Source organism: Dipodomys ordii, unplaced genomic scaffold (assembly GCF_000151885.1).
Source record: "Dipodomys ordii isolate 6190 unplaced genomic scaffold, Dord_2.0 Scaffold24, whole genome shotgun sequence".
In the NCBI taxonomy this organism is placed as follows: domain Eukaryota; kingdom Metazoa; phylum Chordata; class Mammalia; order Rodentia; family Heteromyidae; genus Dipodomys; species Dipodomys ordii.
Window position 1 is genome coordinate 1,003,574 of NW_012267240.1, and position 22,122 is coordinate 1,025,695.

At 56.9% G+C, this 22,122-nt stretch overlaps 1 protein-coding gene across 1 annotated transcript in view; it reads left to right on the top strand.

Moving 5' to 3' along the window:
• The first annotated feature begins 124 nt into the window (after positions 1 to 124).
• Positions 125 to 22,122, top strand: part of Pcnxl2 (pecanex-like 2 (Drosophila)) — a 96,778-nt gene continuing 74,780 nt past the window's right edge. The window contains exons 1-14 of the mRNA XM_013014568.1: positions 125 to 277; positions 3,748 to 3,953; positions 4,391 to 4,536; positions 5,087 to 5,376; positions 5,545 to 5,598; positions 5,720 to 6,758; positions 7,638 to 7,767; positions 7,855 to 8,000; positions 9,036 to 9,129; positions 9,722 to 9,857; positions 11,619 to 11,764; positions 14,193 to 14,346; positions 14,475 to 14,507; positions 18,376 to 18,547. Of these exons, the coding sequence (XP_012870022.1) occupies positions 125 to 277; positions 3,748 to 3,953; positions 4,391 to 4,536; positions 5,087 to 5,376; positions 5,545 to 5,598; positions 5,720 to 6,758; positions 7,638 to 7,767; positions 7,855 to 8,000; positions 9,036 to 9,129; positions 9,722 to 9,857; positions 11,619 to 11,764; positions 14,193 to 14,346; positions 14,475 to 14,507; positions 18,376 to 18,547 (2,899 nt within the window). The remainder of the gene's footprint in view (positions 278 to 3,747; positions 3,954 to 4,390; positions 4,537 to 5,086; positions 5,377 to 5,544; positions 5,599 to 5,719; positions 6,759 to 7,637; positions 7,768 to 7,854; positions 8,001 to 9,035; positions 9,130 to 9,721; positions 9,858 to 11,618; positions 11,765 to 14,192; positions 14,347 to 14,474; positions 14,508 to 18,375; positions 18,548 to 22,122) is intronic.

Sequence of the window (22,122 nt, forward strand, 5' to 3'; positions counted from 1 at the left end):
CTTTTTATAGAACCAGCAGCTACGAGGCCTGCCTGGGAGGCATCTCAGAACTGCCCGTGTCCATAATGCTGCTGACCAGTTGAGGCCAGGGCCGCGCGGGCGCAGCCGGGCGGGCGCGGCAGGCATGGGGTCCCAGGTGCTGCTGCTGCTCCGGCAGGGCGTGTGGGCCGCGCTCACGGGCGGCTGGTACCACGACCCCGAGCACAGCAAGTTCACCAACAGCTGCCACCTCTACCTCTGGCTGTTCCTGCTGCTGCTGCCCCTGGCCCTGCACCTGGTGAGGCCGGAGCTGGAAGGGCGGGAGGGAGGGAGCCAGCCCAGGCCCACAGACCACACCGGGGAGCGGGGAGGACGCCTCCGGGGCGCAGGGCTGACTCAGGCTCCCTGAGCTAGGGGATGGCCGGCCTTGTCTGGCAGGTACCCAGCCTGAGGCCTGGAGCCTTCCCTCAGATGGGGATAACTAAAGGGCCGGCGGGAAGGCCAGCTTTGGTTTCTTTGATGTTCTTTCTCCTCTCTTTCTGCTCTGCTCTGGGAAGACAGGGTCGGTGACCTGTTACTCACCTTGCTCTTTCCACGTCCCTGGGTTCAGAAATATGCAGAAGTAAGGAAGTTTCGTTGAGTGTGGAACACTCCGGGGCTGGGCACCTCGGTGGGGTCATGGAGAGTGACTGCTTTCAGAGTGAGTCCAGAGATGACCTTCTTAGGAGAATTAAGTATTCCTAATTGGAATGATGGTCGACCCTAACTGGTAAGCCAGATGTCACTGGATCTTATGTGCCAGGAATTCATGGTGATGGATCTGTTGAAGGACTTTATTGTAAGACAATATGCTGGCATGCTCTCCACAGCAGAACTCTTCTGCCTGACAGTTTCCGAGGGTGACCTTCGAGGTGGCAGTGACTCTGCAGCCTCTTTGCTCTTTTTCTGGCCAGAGAGAGGTTGCGGCCATGGCTCTGGAGCAGGTGCCCGGGTTCACTTTTGGACCCCCCTCTTACCAGTTCTGTGACCCTGGGGGAAGTTACTTGCCTGGTCTCACTTATTTTCTATTCTGTAAAACCAGGGAAACAATAGTCTCAGGCTGGTGAGTTTGTCTGGGTGATTAAGTGTGGCTTGACCTGGCTCAAAGTCCTGGGCTTACAGTTCTGGTCTGCTCCTGAGCCGCCTAACCAGCTAAACCTTTCTTTCCTCATGGTTGAAGAGGATATGTTAATGATCACTGTACAGGAGGGTCAAGTGAAATTCTGCATAATAAAGCATTCATTATAGATGCAAGATCCATTCTCACCCTTGAACAAAGGCACGTTTCCCGCCCTCCCCCCCCCCCTGCGATTTTGTGCACCTTTGTGTTTTTCCTTGGCTTAGAAGGGAGGCCTGATAGTCACCAGGCTCATGGGCCTGGATTCATACTCTGTTTCTGCTGCTGGTTACCTAGGCAAGCAGGAGAAAGCTTCCACAAGCCCCAGCTTCCTGTTTCTCTCAGCAGAGCTGATGAGAGCTCCTCCTTCCTGGGTCCATGCAAGGATGGAGTGAATGCATCAGTGGAGGAAATGGCTTCTCAGTGTCTGGTACTACCTTGCCACAAATGAGTCTGTTTTCCACCCGCAGCTTCCCAGATATCTCTGTCCTTCAAGGCCCAGAGCCGGTGGCCGTGGCTGCCTCCCTGCCCTGGAGTCTCTCCTGGGAATTGTGCCTGGATCTTGAGTGTAGGATCATGCACATATTTGACCTCTGCTTCCTGAATCTGAGCCCTTTGAGGGAACAGATTTTGGTGTTTTTATTCATTATGGGTTTCCTTACAATAGAGGGTCCCACGTCTCATGTGTGATGAGCTGGCCTGTCCTATGTCTGGTTCACTGTACATTTGAGTGTTACTGATAACAAAAGTAACACCTGTTCTGCCGATAACCCCAGTTCTCAGCAGAAGTCACCGTTGATCTGTGTCCTACAGGTGCTGCTCCTGTACATGTGAGTCCAGTTTTACAAAGCTGCCCCCCACAGGTAAGGGCTTTGATGAGAGTTGTGGAAGGTGGGCTGTTGAGTAGCCTTGCCCAGCCCACCTCATGGTGGTTGTTTTGAGGGACCATCGGTGTGCTGCTGAATATCTAAAAGGCTGTGGTTACCTGTGTAATCCCGAGGACTGTGCTCTCCTTGTCTCCTTGGCCTCCTGAAACCTTGGCCACCCTCTGTGGTGCGTGTGTGATCACTTATATCCTTTACCTTTATGAGCACTGGTGGGCATCTTCCTCCATTGTAGGAGTCTGAGGATTAATAGGAAGTGTGCTGATCCTATGCAACATTCTGGTGCCATTAATGGTTCCTCCTTCCCTCCCTCCTTCCTTCCCACTTTCCCTCCCTTCTTCCCTCCGACCTTCTACATCTTCCATCTTGCCAGATGGATGCTCAATGAATGATGCAAAATGAACCAGGTGTGGCTCTCACACCTGTAATCCCAATTAACTGAGCCAGGTATGGTAGCTCATACCTGTAACTCCAACTGCTGGACAGGTGCAGCTCAGGAGGGCTATGGTAGCAGGCCAGTTCAGGTAAAGTGAGCGCAAGACCCTAAGAACACCAGAAAGCAAAAAAGTTGGGGGTGTGGCTTAAGGATCAGGAGCCTGTACAGCCAGGGAGAGGCCCAGAGTTCAAACCCTGGCTTCGCAACAAGAACAAAACCCACAGGGCAAAATGCTTTCCTGGTGATACTGGGGCTGGAACTCAGTGCTGGTGCTTGCTAGGAAGAGGCTCTACTGCCCTATCACCCCAGCCCTGTTATTGTTGTCAGTATTGTAGTTACACAAGGGTGCATTGTGTCCCCACTAACATCACCTCTTCCTTTGTCCTGTTCCTGCCCCCCATTCCTGCCCCCTGGTTCTGTAGCTCACGTTTCCCATGTGCACAGTGCATGTAGTGACCACACACACACACACACACACACACACACACACACACACCCCTCTGTCCCTGCCCCCTGGTCTGAGGCTCATGTTTCCCATGCATACATTACGTGCAGTGACAACACACACACACACACTTATACTCAGATATCTGTCCCTGCCCCCTGGTTACATTGCTCAAATTTCCTATGTGCGCACACACACACACACACACACACACACACACACACACACTCACATACACATATATACTCACATACCTGTCCCTGCCCCCTGGTTCTGTGGCTCAGGTTTCCCATGTGCACACTGTGGACAGTGACCACACACACACACACACACACACACACCACCACCACCACCACCACCACCACCACCACACCTGTCCCTGCTCCCTGGTTCCGTGGCTTACATTTCCCACGCACATACTATGTGCAGTGATGACCCCTTCCCTGCCCCTGTGGGTCCCTCAGCATGTGTCCACTTCCTGGTGCTTATTTTGTTAAATTGCTCCTCAGGTGTCCAGAGCCATCACTCCACGGGCTTCTCCCCACACAGCGCCGTCCTTAGTGGGTGTGTGTATATATGCATAGGCACACACACCTGCTTTCCTTTTGAGGTGGGGTCCCACTTCTGCTGGGGCCAGCCTGGTCCATGGTCTCCCTGGGACTCTGCAAGTGCTGGGATGGTGTCATGCGCCACGCCCCCTGGTGGTGAAGACGGGGTCTTACGGACTTGGTGCCCCGGCTGGACGGCCCCAATCTCTCCCTCTGCAGGGTGAGATCACAGGCATGAGCTGCAGTGCCTGGTATGCAGGCATCTAGTTCTCAGCCCTTTCTCTCTCCTCTCCCCGCAGGCCTTTCCTCCAACCGCTGTCACAGCCCTGCTATACTGCGGCTTGGTGACCATCTTCTTCGCGGCCATCAAACTGGTCAGCTACCGCCTGCATCTCATGTTTGATGAAGGCGAGGTGATCTGCCAGAGGCCCCCCCGGGGGAGGGAGAAGTCACCAACTGTCAGGGAGGCCAAGGGCGAGCGCACGGCCAGCCACAAGAACCCCAGGTCAGCCGCCCAGCGCATCAGAGACCGCCCAGCAGCCTCCCTGGCTGCTGGTCTAGCCACACCATGACCATAGCCCCAGCCCTTTGGCGTGGCCGGCAGTGGGGGCAGTGGGGTTTGAGTCCTGTCACTCCAGTGCTCAGAGCTGGCCACGGTGCCCTGAGCAAGGGTGGTGTGGACACAGGACTGCACACAGCACAGACCACAGGAGGAACATGTGCCCCTGATGTTCTGGAATGTTCCCCACATTCCTTAAGAAAGCAGGCTTTATTATTTGAAAAGAACCCCAGAACCTCCCTTAAGATAAGCTCTGAGTGTGTGCGTGTGTGTGAGAATGGAGGTGGGGGTCAGGGGAGGGGGGGAGGGCGGGTCAGGCGTTCTGTCTGGCACTGGCCGGGGCTGTCACAGCTCTGTCTTTCTTGCTGGATCTGTGATTCCAGGCATCTTCACAGCACCAAGAAGGCGGGGATCCCCACGGGCCACCCCACGCCACCTCTCCATGGCCGTTCCAGTGGACACAGCGGACACTCCCACCCCTCTTCTGGTCTCTCCGTGGGTGGCCTCTTTGTGTCAGCCCCAGCATGGCGTGTGACCTGTGCTTCCTGTGTCATCTCCCTCCCCATCACCCCCATATCCTGTCGCCCCCCTCACAGCCCCCTGCCTCCTCCCTGCCACCCTCGACACCCCCCTACATTCCAACCTCCTGCCTATCACCCAGCCTGCCATCATACTTGTCTGCCTTGGGATTAGGCTGCATCCACAGTAAATCTTGTCTGCTCGAGCCACACTTGCAGCACTTTTTGAGCTGGCTATTTTAAGAGAAGGCCTGGACAGTGATCCTGTCCATGCCCCCCTGGGTGTGGGGATGGCAGACATGCACCTCTGTGCTCCCCTCCCCCGGATGTGGGGATAGCCAGCATGCACCACTGTGCCCTGCCACTGGCTGAGGTGGAGTTTGGTCGGCCAGGTGTCTGGTATCTGTCTCCCTTGTTCCCATTGTGGGGAAGGGCAGGGCCTGGCCACTGGGAAGCCGGGAAGTCAAGCCGTTGCTCTGTGTGTTCCAGGAGTTGGCGGTGCCTGGGACAGTGGAGGATCTCAAAGGTAGGCATCACCCACTGGCTCCCCATCTTCTGTAGCCATCTTGCGGGAAGGGGGGGTCTCTGGCACCCATGTCAGTGCCCATGGACACAACGGAGTTGAGACCACGGATCTGCTTCAGCCTCGCCAAGCCTTTGTCCATGTCACGTCTGCTGAGGGGAGCGGGCAGGAGAGGGCCGCCCTTCGGGTCACACAGGACACGGCGTGGCTGCCTTTGCACGCGCCTGCGAGCCCGCTGCACGTTGTCACTCGGGGCTACTGGGCCACGGTGGACTTAGGCCTGATCATCACAACCAGGGTTGTGTGTGGGGTGGTGTCACGGGCAAAGGTTGGCTGCTGCCGTTCTCGCAGTTGTTTCTCTCGGGTGGACCAGTGTGTCACTCAGTGTGACAGGTGAGGAGGGAGCCCATCTGGGGGAGGGGGGGCAGCCATGGGGCTGTTCCCTGAGGCCACAGCAGCAGAAGCTCTTGACACTGGGTTTGTATTTTAAACGCAGATCTTTCAGGAACAATTCCTGGCCACGGTGATGTTCCTAGATGCAGACATCCTTGTGGGTCTGCTCCGGGGCTGCTCCTGGCTCTGGGCCTGGTGTGTGCATCCCCGTGAGACTCCATCTGTCGCTCACTGCAGGGGTTGCACTGTCCGATGACCACCCCCCACCATCTGCCCAGCCTGGGACGGGGACTCGGTGCCTGCCGGCTTCCCAGCCCCAGGGGCTGGCCCCTGCGCCCAGGATGGAGGAGGCCGAGAAGCCCCGCAGGGCAGAGACGCGCCCGGCCCGGCACAGGTCGGAGGGCGGTTTGGAGGACTCGGGTGCCTTGAAGACGATGCCGCCACTGTCACTGTCACAGCGTGATGTGTCCTTCCCTCCGTGGGGCAGTGAGCACTCGATCCCGGGCCCAGAGGCCCCCTCGCGGGAGCCGGGTGCCCTGAGCAGCAGCTGCCCGCAGTGTAACACCGCGGTGGCCAGGCCCCTGGCGCAGGGGGCTGGCAGCCCCAGTGCTGTGGCCTTGAACCAGGATGTAGACGGCTCCAGCAGTGAGCTGGCCACGTCCCTCCCCAGGGCCAAGCAGCGCGGGGACCCACTGAGCGCATGCGAGCCCATCAGAATCGTTGTCACCATGAGCAGCACCCCAAACTCTGTGAGCGACACAGGCAGCTCTCTGGACCTGCAAGCCACACGTGCGGGCAGGGACGTGACAATGCTCAGCTCTGACGCAGACCACGAGCAGACCCGGGGTCCTGTGGTCACCCTGGCACTGCCCGAGGATGGGGCAGAGAGTGGCCAGGGAAGGGAAAGGACCCCGGAGGGAGCGGAGGCAGGGGCCTCAGGTCAGTGTTGGGCCTGTGGATCTGGATCCGGAGACGGGTGCTGTGCCTCCCGGGAGGCCATCACTGCCCCGAGGCCCTCCCCAGAGCCCGCCCCTGTGGGAGCCTCCAAGCCTGGGGTGGGCAGCGAAGGCCAGGCAAGCCTGGACCCAGCCTCCTGTAGGAGTGGCCAGGAGAAGAGGCATGCCCGTGTGCTCAGTGTGGGCAGCGGCACGGACATCTTCGCTGCGGTGGCCAACAGCAAGGAGGGGCCCATGCCGGCCTCCAAGTCTGACCTGGAGGCCAAGGGGGGACAGGTGCCAGACGAGTCCAACTTCCTGGAGTTTGTCTCCCTGCTGGAGTCCATCAGCACTTCCCCGGGGCCGGGCCAGAGACCCCCAGGTGAGACCCCACCCGCTCTGCCCACTAACGTGGGAGGGGACGGTGCCTGCCTCTGTGCTCAGGGTCTGTACTTGTCTGCAGGGCCTAGCTACCGGCCGCCTTCCCTACCGGCTCATCCTAGCCACGAGTGCTAGTACTGGGCTCCACGATGGCCATAGGCCAACACATGCACACACATGCACACACGTGCTCACACACATTCACACATGTGCACATGTGCACACACACCCCTGCACATACAGGAGGAGCATTCCTTATCCAAAATGCCTGAGATGAGTGAACATACCCACACATACACTCACATACACGTGCACACATACACCCCTGCACATACACACATCTACACGCACACACAGGAGAACCTTCCTTTATCTGAAATGCCTGGAACCAGACGTGCTTTGGGGTTTAGTCTTCAGACTGCCATATTTGCATACTCGAGATCTTAGGGATGGGATTGGCCTGAGTGTGAGAGTTGGTGTGTTCAGACTCTGCCCCAGGGACGTCAGTGCCAGTGAGTAGGGTCAGCAGTTGACAATCAGGACACCCTCCAGGACAGCAAAGAACACCCAAGGGTAGAGCAAGTGAAGACTGACCTCCGCATCCCCTCCGGGGCAAGGCGGCTAGCTACCCCAAGGGGGACGGCTGCATGGAGGCTGTTAGGCTGTCCCGGTGCCGAGACGCCAGACCCGTGCAGAGGTGGGGTGTTCGCCAAGCCTGCACCCCCAGCCTCTGGTGCACAGTTCTCCTGGCTTCCGCATCTGTTCAGGACTTCCATACTGAGCCAAGCAAGCATTCATTTAGAAGTGCACAGTGTCCGTGCGCGTCTCAGCCAGTGTCGGCCTGGGAAGCTCAGCTCTCGCACGCTCCCCTGTTTTCCAGATTGTGACATCCAAGGGAGGAAGAAGGAACCCGGTGGACCAGATCCTGGGCCAGGAAAGCCAGATGCCGCGAGCCGGGAGCCCGCCAGCACCAGCCCAGCTTGCACGCCCCCCGTGCAGGCCACTACTCTGTAAGGGCTCTCCCCGGACAGGCTGCATATCATGGGCCTGGCTGAGAGCCGGAGGAGGGCCTGACCTCAGAATGTGTGTGTACTCAGCTTCCAGGGCGGCCGGCAGAGGCAGATCATCTACAGGGTCACCTCGCAGCAGGACAGCTCCGTCCTGCAGGTCATCAGTGGGCCGGAAACCTCAGGGCAGGAGGAGACCTCTGCGGACGCCATGCAGGTCTTCATTGATGAGCGCGGTGGGTCTCAGCCCCACCCGCAAGCATTCTCACGGGGTTCCCTGAGACCCATGAGTTCTCATGGGTGGAAAGCAGGCAGCTTTAGCTGAGTCCCACAGCCTGAGCATCAGGGGTTGCAATATGTGGAGAGTTGAGGGATCGCCCCGTAGGGTTCTTGGGAAGAATGTGCTCCTTGGTGCCCCTGGGACTTTGCACATGCTGTGTCCCCTTGCCTGAAACCCGGCATTTCTCCTCTCAGCTGGGACCAGGGGCATCTGTTGTGTTGTTCTAACATTACACTGTCCCTTTTCTTCTAGGACATCACAGTCCATATTTATCTACTTACAATGACTTGATTAATAACCCTCCCCACCCCACCCCCACAGAGTTGTAAAGTAGCAGCCTAGAGCCACTGCTGGGAAAAGGTGCTGGGTGTGATCCCACGAGCTTTTCCAGTGACTTCCATCAGAAGGCTAAATCATGTGACTAGAGAACCGTTAAGTGGCTGGCTCCCAATTCCAAGGTGGAAACTCAGGTCCTGGTTCTGTGGACTAGGTCTTGGCTGGTCTCTCAGGGTCCTAGTGGGGCCTAGTGGAAGGACCTGGCATGGATAACAAGTCCTAGCTTATCATATCTGGTCCGGTCGTTTGTAATTTCCAGTGTGTTTGGATCTGCAGACATGGAGTGGCTGTTAGGTTAAAAAGAACAATGTTAGCACTACTGTCCAGGCTGGGGGGCCAGGGGAGCCCTCACTGCACTGCCGGCCCCAAGGTGCTGCCCGGGCCAGTGGGGTGCTGGGACCTCCCATAGCTCTCGGGAGGTGTCGCCCTCCACGCCCCGTGCAGCCTCCCACATGGCCTCTCGCGCTGTGGACAAGCTCCAGAGGGCAGCCATGCAGCCACGTGCCATCTACCCACCCCTCTGAGTGGGGGCCGCCAAGCCCATGCCTGACAGGCCTCCCTCCACTCCCGCGGGCATGGGCCTTGCCGAGCTGTGAACAGCCAGAGACGCACCGTGGCTCCCGGGGATGCCCTGATGACATGGCCGATTTTGCAGGGGAGATCCGGTCCTGTTACTTGAAGTCCGGGAAGCAGAAGGAAGGCCCCGCACCATGCCCTGTGGCCAGCTTGGATGGCGTTGCCCATGTCCGGTGAGTGGAGCTCCGTCTTGGGAGCACCAGCCCCTCGGGAGGCGTCCAGCCAGGGCCGCTTTGACAGGAAACCTGTCATGACAGAACTGGGAAACAAGCAGTGCCTTGGCTTGGCCACCAACTCTGCAAAAATGAACCCAGCCTTTAGCCTAAGTGAAGGAGGCCTGGTGCCTCAGTTTACCACACAGTTTAACCAAGGACAGCTGCCCCAGGCACGCATCTGCAGCTGGGTTAGGCATGTGGTGGTTGAGCGGTGGATGGGGGGGGGTCGTCCTGTGCTTCCTGGTGGGGGCCTGGGGAACGTGAAGCTGGAGCCTGGGGCCGCCGCTCCTCTGTCCCTGCCACCCACCCACAGCTGGGGCTGTTCCCTGATCCCTGGGACCTCTCCCCACTGTAGCCAGGCACTGTGACGGCCCAAGGCCCTGGGCAGCATGGTGGTTGGGGCTGACCGTGCTGGCCTGGCGCCTGCAGTGCCCGTGCGCATCCATGCCAGCTCTCCACTGCGGCCGTGCTGCTCACCCCTCACCCCCTTGTGCTTCCACGACAAGCTCCCGGCCAGGGGTGACATAGCCTTCGCCTCACCCATCTGCAGGGAGACGCTTGTGAGCTCCTCCAGCACCACCACCTCTGGGAGCCCGGACCCGTCCTCAGGGGACCCCGTGGTCAGCGCCCTGCAGCAGCAGCTGCTGCTCATGGCGGCCCGGAGGACGCCGTCAGAACCGCCCCGGGTATGTGTGGCAGGGTGCCGGAGACAGAGGGGAACCCTGAGACGTGCCCCTGGTGGACGGGCCGGGGGGCTGCCAGCAGCCTGAGCCTTGGGGGAAGGGGGACAGTCAGGTCATGGAACCCCTGCTCACTTGCTCTTCCGTCTGGTCCCTCCTAGCCACCAGGCCGTAGGGTCCCTCAAGAACTTGTGGGGTGCGTTTGCACCCGACGGGATGTGCAGCCCCAGCCCTGACCCACAGGGCCTCCCACAGCAGTCCTTCCCTGGGGCCTCCTTCCCGGTCCCTCCCTGTAAGGTCTGAAGAGACTTTTGTGAAAGCAGGGACTTCCGTTGGAGCTACAGCGAACAGCTCTGCAAACCCACACCATTAGGTTTCGTAAAGGGCACAGTCCTAGGCTCTAAGGAAGTGATGTGAGGTGAGCTGTGGCCAGCCAGGCAGGTGCTGAGTCTCTGGCCTGCTTGTGTGTCGTCCCCATGCCCGCTTCACCAGGGCAGCCTGCCAGACTGTGGGTAGATTGCTCACCTGCGCCATCTGTGGGGCACGGCAGGAAAGGACGGCTTTGCTGTCAGTCCTGGGTACCAGCTGCCTCATGGACACAGTTCAGGGCCAGGTTTTGAAGCTCCAGTGCTGGACAGAGTCCCAGACAGGCCCAGGTGGTGGTCAGTCCCCACCCTGGCCCCCTAGGCTGGCCTGTCCCCCATGCTGCTGTCGAGATGGCTCGGCCCTCCTCCCTGCCCCCGCTCTGCCCCCTGAGCTGCGCTGAGCCTGCCTTGCCCCTTGCCCAGCGCTGAGCCCAGTGGGTCCCCAGTCCCCAGGCCCCCAGAGCAGCTGGCTGCACTCACACTTGCCAGGTCCGTGATGTCAGCGACTCAGCCTGAGTCCAGCGTGTGTAGCTTCACTCCTCTTCCGTGCCAAGGAGATGCGAGGCCTTGGGAAGCCAACCCAGCTGCCGCCACCCTCTTGCCCTCCTCCTCCTCCCCTTCCCTTCTCCTTTCCTCCACACGGTATCCTGTGCCAGTCAGCTGCAGGAAACTATGCAGGAAACACAAAATAAAAGCAGGCAAGAGGAAGGACTGATTAGAATGGCCCAGCAAGACTACTCATGGAAGTGCCCAGAGGACTGGAAGAATCCCAGGGAAAACTGCAACCTGTGCTCACCACACACACCTGCCCTCACCACACACATCTGCACACCTGCCCTCACCACCGAGCCACACCTGCCCTCACCCCCACCTGTCTTCACCCCCCACTTGCCCTCACCACACACCTGCCCTCACCCCCCACCTGCCCTCACCACACACCTGCCCTCACACCTCTGCTGAGAACGGCTCTGGGCCACCGGGACAGTGGTCCCTGCCAGCCCCAGCACTCCATTCCACAAAGTTGTGCTTTTCCCTGGCAAAGTCTGTGTTTCTCATGTATTGATTACAGGTTGGAGCCCAGCTCCCGGCTCACTTTAGATGTTTTATTGTTGGAGTCTCATATTTCATGTGAAAGCTGGTCTCGGCAGTGTCTTAATCTTCGTGAGCATGGTGCTCTGATTGGAGACTTCGTGCTACAGGGGGCGGACATGTGTGGTTCCCAGAGGTCGTGTTCTTGGTCAGAGAGCATACTGCAGACCGAGTGTGGGGCTTTTACCTTCAGAATTTGAACATCTGTGTTGGTATTTTTGAGTTTTGGTGTATACTGGTGTCCGTGGCCTGGCACCATGAAATTCTCTCTCTAATTCTCTCTCTGTCTCTCACTCTGTCTTTCATTTCAAAGCATGTCAGCCAGGATCTGGAAGACTCATCCTGTTCTTCTGCGCAAGGAAAGTTTAATCGGGAGCAGTTTTACAAATTCATCATTTTCCCTGGCAAGTGGATTAAAGTGTGGTACGACCGCCTCACGCTGCTGGCGTTACTGGATCGGTGAGCTGCGAGCAAGGGCCGGCGGCATGGGGCCAGTGAGCATACATAGATTCGGATCTCACGCTCCTTCCTGACATGGCACTGACTGGAGTGGCTCTCCCGGTCACCCCCACCCTTCTCTCTGCCCCAGGGGAAGTGGGGTGTGCCCGAGATGTGCTGCTTGGGGGACAGGCGGGGAGGAGGGGTTGGGGAGGAGAGTGGCTTCGGTTGGGGGGGCACTCCGTGTCCACCAACTCTGGACTGCTGCGGGCTATTCAGGTTGTCGGGGCTGTTGGAACAAATTTCTTGGCAGTCCCCGGGGGTGGAGGCTGGGCCATCCGGCTGTCCTCGGTCCCTGGGTGACAGCTTGTCATGGTAATGCACAGTAATGTTTTAAACAACATGATCACAGGCAACAAAAACAACCTTCTTGAAAAATGACATCAGTCAATTTGGGGCCGGCAGGTGTCTGCTCGCAGCTCTGGGTACCCGGGCAGGACGCCAGCACCATGCAGCGCTTACCATGCAGTAAAAGGAGGCCTCTCTTTAAATATTAATGTTTATCTTTAGAAACTATCGAAAATTACAACAGCTAGTGGTAGCCCTGTATATTAAAAACAAACCTTTCTGTAGAATCTTGTATTTGTTTAAGACTTACTCACTAGCCAAAAAACCCCAAACAACAACAACAGAATTTAACCAGAAGACTAGTTGAGTTTTTGAAAATGGATGATTGTCACCATCATTTTTTCTTTTAAATCCTTGTCTCTCCTACGCTTCTGTGAGTCATTTGTTTTAAAGGTAAAGACCACACCTCCTTTCACCCTGTGACATGCTGTAGCATAGTTTTCGGACGCAGTCAGTGTGTGGAGTGAGTGGAGGACTCCGTGGACAGGAGCCACAGTCAGGTCGGGATAGCAGCAGGTTTCCCAGCACCGGTGTTGCTCTGAAAAACTGGTACAGAGATTTAATAAGCAGTGATTCTACCCCAGGTGCCAGCACCTTGGCAGTGTTGTCAGATGGTCTGTGCTGCTACCAAATTAGTTTTTCAGCTGTGGTAATTTTCTTTCCTTTTTATTAATATCTTTAATACAAGGAGTTCCACTAAACAAAGCAGTTTATGAGCACAGTGCTGCCCCTTCCAGCTTCTCACCATCCACTTCAACCCACGTTTCCCCTCACTTGTCTTAAATTTATTGGCCCTTTTAAAACTTATGCAGTGGTATCACTTTTGCCATCTTGTTGTTTTTTCTGAGAGGCATGCGTGGATTTTAGTTTCTGCTCAGGAGCGGGCTGGCGGAGCCCCTCTCTCTCGCCCAGCCCAGTGGGTGTGGAGCCAGACGGTGCAGAAGCCCAGAAATCCAGTCAGCCCCTCTGAGAGCCCCTGTGCCTCAGTTTCCTGTAATGTGGGCTGTGGGGGCTCTCGGCTGTAGGCGCTGCCATCCTTATGACTGATTGTCAGCTAGAACTCTGAAAGCAGAAAAATTAAAAATAAAACGTTGGGTCACGAAGTCACATCATATCAAATCCAGACACTGAACCCAAGCCTTAGCGGGCCTGAGCCTGGAGCCGCATAACCATGTACATGCATATTTGTGTGTCTATGCACACGTGTATTATGTACATGCGTGCATAATGCATTGTGTGCATGTGTGTATGTATATATGTATCCACATGTGCCTGTGTGCATGTGTAATGTGTAAGCATACACGTGTATGCATGTGTGCATGCATACACTTGTACACACATCTTTTATTTGCTCCTGGGACAGGACAGCAGACTGCTCCAGAGACAGTGTCTGGAAATGACTTCCTGCAGGTCAATTCATGTACTGTCCTTTCCTTTGTATTGAGAGGAGCCCAGGAAGCTCTGGATAATTCTGTGGGTCAAATCTTGCCACGCTACTAAGAAGTCCAGTGCTGAGCCAGGCCCAGCAGCTCACATCTGTAACCACATCTATTCAGGAGGTTAAGGACCACAGTTCAAAGCCAGCCTGGGCGGGAGAGTCATGAGATCTCCAATAAATAAGCCAGAAGTGGCACTGTGACTCAAGTGGTAGAGCACTAACCTTGAGCAAAATGGGAAAGCTCAGGGGCAGTGCCGAGGCCCAGAGTTCCAGAGCCAGGACTGGCATACGCACATGCGCGCGTGCACGCACACATGCACGCACATATACATGCACATGCACAGGGCTCAGTACTGTGGGTGAGGAGGTCCAGTGGGATATGTTTCTTTTATTTTACAGAGACCTGGGATGGAAGCCAGGACTTTATTTAAATAACATAACTATAAGAGAGGAAAAGGAGGAAGGGCAAGGCTGTTGAGCCTCCCAATGGATGTGAAGGTTCAGAAGCAGCCCCTCAGCCCCCCGCAGGGTCTTTAGTCTGCCCACCACTGCTCAGCCCAGCCCACCTCCTGTCTGTTTTCCTCTGTTTCCCCACATGCACAGAACTGACGACATTAAGGAGAATGTGCTGGCGGTCCTGCTCGGCGTCCTGGTGTCCTTTCTGGGTTTCCTGACACTCAATCGCGGCTTCTGCAAGGACCTGTGGGTGCTGCTGTTCTGCCTGGTCATGGCCAGCTGCCAGTACTCCCTGCTCAAGGCAAGACAGATCCACCCACCTACCCTCCTGCACCCCTGCCCCTGACCTCCCAGCACTCCCGGCTCAGGGAGAGACAGACCCACCAGCCCTTGCGGAGAGGTGACGCGCACTTCTGGTTTGTGTTTCAGAGCGTGCAGCCTGACCCCGCCTCTCCAGTCCACGTAAGTCCTCACCGCATTCTCACATGTCAGGGCACTTACCAGACAGGAGCAAGCACGTGGTTCTGTGCTCTGGACAGAGCTGGGGGGTAGCGGGAGGGGATGGGCCTGGGGCTGCATGGGGTGGGCACAGGGCAGAGCCCTTGAGGGAGAAGACAGGCCTGGAGTGGGGGGTGGCTCAGAGGCTGGGGGGCTCGGGGCCTCGAGTCCCTGTGTGTCCTGTGCCTACCATGAGGCCTGTAAGTATTAAATAACACAGGGAGTGGGCTTGTAGCAATTCTGTGAGTAGGAATCAGGCTCATTTTCAAAGGATTATCATACATATTTGGGGTAAAATAGGGTGCTTTGCTGTATCGATATGTGACAGAATGGCTGAACGAAGCTAATGAACATCACCACCCCTCCATGTACTTAACAAAACTGTCCCAGCACCGTGCAGGTGTGATGGTGATGCACTGCTCTCCCAGGCCCATTGCCCCTGTCCCCCCCCCATGCCAGTGTCTCCCCTACCCCTGCAACCACAGTGCTGGGCTCTGCGTCCATGATTTGACATTTTTGGATCCAGCAGAGTGAGGTCATGCGGTGCTCACCCTTTGTAGTGTTGTGTGTGTGTGCACGTGTTGCATGCATGCGTGTTACACGGACCAGCCATCAGTAGACACACAGGCATTTTCTGGATCTTGTTTTCATGCTCCCCTCCCCGCACCCACCTACATATCTGCATTCTCTTGGAGCGACCACAGCAGGACTGCCAGGTCCTATGGCCGCCTGGCTCAAGAGCGCGTGAGGGCCTCCACGCGGTTTTCCATGGTGCTGTAATGCTGCGCCTCCCAGGTCCGTCCTACTCTACCCCACCAGCCAGCATTCACCTTTTGTCTGTTTGATAAACCTGCCCAGGAGACCTGAGGTCGGCTCTGCTGAGGTTGCACTTTACGTTTTTGTTGTACGTAAAGAACTCTCCGGGGCTACCTCGTTGTTGGTGTGCTGTGATCTTTCACCATCTGGACCTGTTGTTGCTCACCATGCACTCGCAGCTGCCTGGTGCCAGTGGGTGCTGCGGGCCAGGCCCTGTCCTGCTGATGCTAGTGCTGGTGCCCTGTGGCCCTGGCCAGCCACGCGTGGCAGGCTCCTGGTACAAACCTTTGCAAGGAGGGAAAGCTGGCTGTCCCAGGGAAAGCTGGCTGTCCTTCCACCCACTTTTAAAACATTCACATCTAAGAAATTTCCTAGGGCTGACTTTTAATCTGTGTGGGATCATAGTAATTGAGGGAGGCTTATAATGGAGTGATCCCATGGGTTAGAGGCCATCTCCTGAAACCCTTCATTCTCCATAATTGGTTTACATGGGGTACCTCTTGCTTTATTATTGAGTCCAAACGTCAGGATCAGTAGCGGTGTGTAATCAGTGCATGGAGATGTCTTGTTGTGATTACCATCAGGCCTGGAAGGGCGGTGGTCTGGGACTCCCCACCACCACCCCTGTGCCCCACTGCTGCTGCCTTTCTGGGTGGCTTGGAGGGGGCTGGTGTCTACGTGGAGCGTCACTTCCCTGGGTGCTGGGAAACGAGGCAGGACAGGCGAGGTCCTCACGTGACCCCATGCCACGTGTCTGACTGGTTCTGGGAAGAGCGAGCAGGCTGCACCTTCCCCGGGGGCGTGATTCCCTGCAGCTCCCAAGAGAGGACTTTCCTTTCTGTCCCAGGGAGGCTTGGAGCTCGTTCAGTGCAGTAATTAATTCACTTGAACAGATTTCTTAGTAGATTAGTCTCTAATCTTCCTTGGCAGTTCTCCCATGGTTCTAAGGAAGGGGGAAAAAACAAAAGGACTCACCAGCATTTCCTCTTGCCATCCAAGCCGAGCCACGTGGTGTTCGGAATGCAGATTCATGATCTCCAACTTAGAGGTGGGAAAATTTGAAAAAGGCGATGTCCAAGGGAGATCGCAGGCTCAGGGCGCAGAGCCGGTTCCCAGCCCCAATGCCAGCGCCAGCCCGAGGATTTCCATCCACAGGATGGGGGGTGGGGTAGGGGGGTGCGCCAGACCCCACCTTGGGTGTGCTCTGGGAGGCATGGTGATGAATTCTGGCATTTCTGCTTCACTCGCTCCCCAGAGTACAAGCGGCCAGTTTGGAGCAATTGTCCACGCTCATCAGGGCTAGCATGGCAGTGTGTGCTTGGCGGGGTGTCCTAGGGTCAGTCCTGTGGTCCACGGAAAGGAAGGGGGTGCCGGGCGCGGGAAAGGCAGGAATGGATTGAGCATGCTCAGTGTGTGTAGCTCTTCTGTCTGGTGAGGCCTGAGGAGACGAGGCTCTGGAAGGGCTGTGGACCTCCCCCACCACTCACCCCCTAGGGCCCCCCCCACATCCCAGCCCCTGTGTCCCTGAAGATCTCTCAGACACCTCATCTTCAAAACAATAAGACCCTGTTTACTCTTAGGGAAGTAGTAGAGCGTTAGCATTCCGCTCTCCTCCTGGGCGGACATCAGGCCAGCTTATGCCAAGTACACAGGTGGGCTTCTGGGGGGGCTGTGGCTGGACCAGCGGGTCCCTCAGCAAGGTGCAGATGGGGGTCAGGGGCAAGGCGATGCGGGGTTTTCTTCTTCTCCCTTCCTTCACCTCTCCCTGCCCCTGTCCCCTCCTCTTTTCTTCTTTGTGGAGAGCGGAAGGCCTGGCCATGTCCTCCTTGCCCCGTACACTAGTGATGTCTTTTGCTATTTGCCTGGCAAGTCCATGTGGACCGACTTTGATTTTGTTTTCATTTCTTTGATGCAAAAAAATCTTTCCACACTCATTAATATGTGACCTAGTTGGATTCAAAGGAAAATTCTTTACAAATGCAAATGCCTTCCAAGACCTCGGCTGGTCCAGGGGCACCGACCACAGCCAGCACACGTGTCTCCTGTGAGAAGATGGGCTCAGAACAGAGCCATGCTGCTCAGGAGCAGAGACAAGGCGCATCGCACAGCTGTGTGTCACCCGTGCGGACAGGGACTGGAACCTCATGTCTGCCACACGTGCTGGCCCTGCCCTTCACACTCGAAGCACTTTGAGAGTTGCAAAATATACTTTTCTGGGGAAAAGAAGAATTGCACGTTGGTTTGTGAAATGCGAATTGTTGGTTGACTCTTGCTCTCGAACCTCCATGTTACATCCTTTCCTGAATTTCCCTGCCGTTTGAGAACAATGAACCATTCCTGCTTCTCACGTGTGCATGTGTGTGTGTCCGTGTGCATGTACCTACATATGCACGCATGTGCCTACACACCTGTGGCCTAGTGGCGCTGTGGCTCAAGCAGTAGAGCACTCGCCTTGAGCTGAAGAGCACAGGGACAGCGCCCAAGCCCAGAGTTCAAGCCCCACGACCGACCAAAAAAAAAAAAAACGAGTGTAAACCTACACTGATTTATGTGGCCTACACATAAATGTATACAAGTATTCATACACAAATGCCTGCACACATAGCTTTGTAGGCACAGCTCTGTGCCTGCTTTGTTTTCTAGGACTTGAAGTGACTCAAGTTCACAACTTATGGATTCTGTTTCCTATTAACAGTGAAGCCAGGTTAGAGCCGATAAGGGCTTAGACTAGTTTTGCCTTGAAGTGAATGAGTTGGATTGAATTCTCACTATTGGAGAAAGCTTTGACTTCGATCTTCTGTAAGGCTGGTAGTTAAGTTTTAGATAAATCTTGTCAGGTTTGAAGTGTGTATCATTCTTTGTGATAGCTCCATTCTACAAACAAGCATTGGGCCTTGTTCTTTTCCTGGTGTTGTCTGTGTGTGAGTTGTGGCAGGGCAGGAGAGGCCTGGTGGTGCATGCTGTGTTGTGTGGTGTGGGACTTGACAATTAGGATAAAATTGTATTTGTTTTCCAGGGACACAACCAAATCATCACCTACAGCAGACCCGTCTATTTCTGTGTACTGTGCAGCCTTATTTTGCTTCTCGATGCTGGGGCCAAAGCCAGGCACCCACCCCGATTCGTGATGTACGGCCTGAGGCTCTTCTCTCCACAATCCCTGCAGTTGGCCAGGGATGGCCTTATAGGTGAGTGCCCCGTGGGGCCCACGTCCCCCGCTGGATGGGCTGCCCGCCCAGTCACCTAGCCAGGAGTAAGGGTGCCCCACCAGGACCCACAGTGGGATCCTTGGAAACGATCTGTCTTCTGTGACCAAAAGCTACAGCCCAGGGCCATCTTCAGGGGGTGATCACCTGATAGCCTGGCCGGGGTGACCATTGGGCTGTGGCAGCCTTGCCTGTGTGCCGGCCGAGGGGCCTGGGGCCGCACCCCACTATAGGAGGATGTGCGAGGCCTGGAGGTTGGAGAGTGTTTCAAGCGAGTTGGCTGAGAAGTATCTAGAACCCATTGGGCATCCAGCATCATGTAGGCACCATGGGGGGTGGGGGGCATTGATCGGCAGAGAGTTTGTGTGACATTGACACCCACGGCTCCAATGACTCTGGGGGATGAGCTCTGGGAGCCGTGGGCCACTGTGAGGGTTCACATACCCGTGAGTGTGTACAGGCTGCAATCCCCTGACCTGGAAACGTGCAACGACCTAGGCCATGGCCACCTTCCCCGGACCTCAACAGCTCGCTGTGGGGGCCCGGCTCTGGTCCCCCAGCCCTGCCTTGTTCCTCTTCCTGTGGCATCAGAGGCAAACTCGCTGCCTCCTGTACCAGATCCTGTGTGTCCTCTGGGGGGCCGGCGCCTTGCTTCTTGGCAGGTCTAGGAAAGAGCCCAGCAGCCACTGGCCGTGGCCGTGGGGCCCAGTTAGGAGAGAAAACCATGTTGCAGGAATAGTGGGAAATGATCTCAAGCTTGGACTCCGAGTCTGGGCCTTTCTGCATCTCCCTGACAGTTTCCTTGGCAATGTCACCCAGAGTTCCACTGCGCTGTGCGCCCCCCCTGGCCTCCCCACACGACAGCACGTGCTCTGCACTGCCATCCTGTCCTGCCAGTTTTTTCCCCCCAAAGAAGGTGCCAAAGCCTGTAGCTCAAGGTCACGCAGAACTGGAAGCCTGTAGCTCAAGGTCTCACACCGTCTTTCGCATCTCTTCTGCCCCACATCCAGCCTGTGCGTTCCAGGGATGCGGGGCATGGGCTAGCATCCTCCCTCCTCCTCCTCGTCTTCCTTCAAGGATGAGAACACGTGGTTCCTGCTCAGCTCGGCCTCAGAGGCTGAGGCTCCACAGCCTCCTCTTCGCTGGGCCTGGCCGAGGACTGAGCAGCTCTCGGCCTGCACGTGGCCCTGCCTCTTGCCCTCTGCGCTCTGCGTAGTGCTGAGCCTCCTTGGTGTGTTTCCTTGGACACATGTCAGCCTCCTCCCCTCTTCCCTGCTTGGCGGCAGCAGTGGCAAGGCAGCTCGGAGCCATGCGGCACCTCTGTCTGCAGACCCCGGATGCTCGTCAGGAGCTGGGTCGGCTGAGGAGCCTGAGCGCGGGCTCTGGACGCTGAAGACCTGAGGGAACACTTGCCACGCGTAAATCAGGAGGCGCAGTCTGTGTGGCCCGTGGCAGGGGCCCCTCAGAGGCGCCTCTGACAGGGGTGGTCAGAGACCTGGGGAGAGGCATTGCTGCCCCAGCCTCCCGCAGCCCTGCTCCTCTTTACTTTGCTGCTCCAGGAAAGCCAGCACTGCCACGCAGGCACCGCCACCCGGCCAGCTCGGCCGACGTGTGATGGCCCAGGTCACGAAGGTGAGCCAGAAGGGAAGGCTCAGGAAGCAAGGCGTAGGTGCGGGTGAAGGCCCTGGCAGCTCATTAGCCACTCGCTTGGCACAGTCTCCTTTTAGTCTCCTTCAAATCCGTCTCTCTTGGGAGCCGGGGCTGGGCCAAGGCGTTCTGGCCTCTGCCAGGATTTCCTGTCCCCCAGGACCACTGCCCCTGGCACGAATTGCTCAGCTTGTCAACGGTGACAAGTAAAAATGGTCACAAATAGTCCTGCAGGCTGACTGAAGGAGAACAAGAGAACAACAGCAGTCCTGGGGTGTGTTAAGGGGACTAATTGGCACTCACAGGTGACTAATTTGCACAGTGAGAGTGAACTGGGGGGAACGGGGGGGGTAGGGGAGGGGAGGAGGAAAAGTCAGGAAAAGTCAGGCTGGGCCAGCGGGAGGGGATTGGGGTGCCTTGTTTTCCTGGGGCTGCTAGGACAACACACTAGAAACAGGTGCCAGGGAGAGCACGGGTGTGGTGCCACCATCCGCGCCAGGCCTCAGTGTGTCACTGTCCGCAGTGCAGCTGGATCCCTCTTGGCTCCCAGATGTGATGTCACATCTTCCTTTATGCCTTGGGCCGCATTGTCCCTGAGCTCTGGTTTTATCTTGGTCATCTGCAAATACCCTGTGGCCAGTTAGAGTCACAGGCACAGGAATCCTTCATGGGGCTGTGTCTTCTCAAGGGAGGAAAGGGACAAGGGAGTGACGAGGACTGTGTGCAATCAACTGGCTCTGCTCACCGCCACCAGCCCTCAGAGGAAGAAGAGCAGGATGGGCATGGATGTGGGGTTCACAGTGAGAGGTTCCACATGCCCCGAGGGAGAGGTGGTGACACTTCTGCCTGGGTATTCAGAGGAAGAGCAGCTCACGTGTAGAAGGAGAGTGCTGGGCAAGCACACGGGAGGAGCAGGAGAATTAGGGAGACTGGAACTCAGGATGACACCTGCCCTTCCTTCCCTGCACCTGTCAGAGCCACTCTCTCATGCTCTCGTGCTTTCCTTCCGTGGTGAGGGGAAGTTCTTGGCGTTTCTCTCCTGCAATAGGGTGGACGGCCTCCAGCACCCACTGCCTGTGCTTGGGCAGAGGCTGTGGCCTCAGGGCTGGACTTACTTTTTTTTATTATTATTGCTTTTCTTTTGAGTAACTTTGGAAAAGCGCATGTGCACATCTGGCTTTGCACCATCCCAAGGGAAAGAGGCTGGAGGCAGAACTCACAGGGCAGAGCCTGGGAAGTCAGGCTCACAGGTCTGCCTGCTGCGGCCTGCCCACTGAGGCCTGCTCCCCAGCCTGAGCACCCCTCCCTGCAGCTCCACACACAGGACCACGGTTCCGGGGTGGCTCGGACCCTGGCTGTGGCAGTCTGAGTTGATTTGCTTGCTGTCTGTGAACACGGCATGCGGCGTCTGTGGCGCTGAGCCCAGCCGCTCAGCGGGGCCTCACTCCCACTGCTGCCCTGGAGGGACCGGCTGCCCGCACAGGCCGAGTTGGCAGTTACCCGAGTCAGCAATGTGGCTCAGAGCAGAGGCTGACCACTGCTGTGGCACGGAGCCCATGGAGTAGGCCTGTGTGAGTGAGTACACCCAGGCCCAGGGCCCCTCACTGACCTGAAGACCTCCCTCGGCCTCACCTCAAGTTGTCCACCATACGCCTGTCACACACCCACCACACGCCTACCACATGCCTACCACAGTACCCACCACACGCTTACCACATACCTACCACACACCCACCACACATCTATCACACACCTACCACACACCCACCACAGTACACACCACACACCTACCACACACCCACCACACACCCACCACAGTACACACCACACACCTACCACACACCCACCACACACCTACCACACACCCACCACACACCTACCACACACCCACCACACACCCACCACAGTAC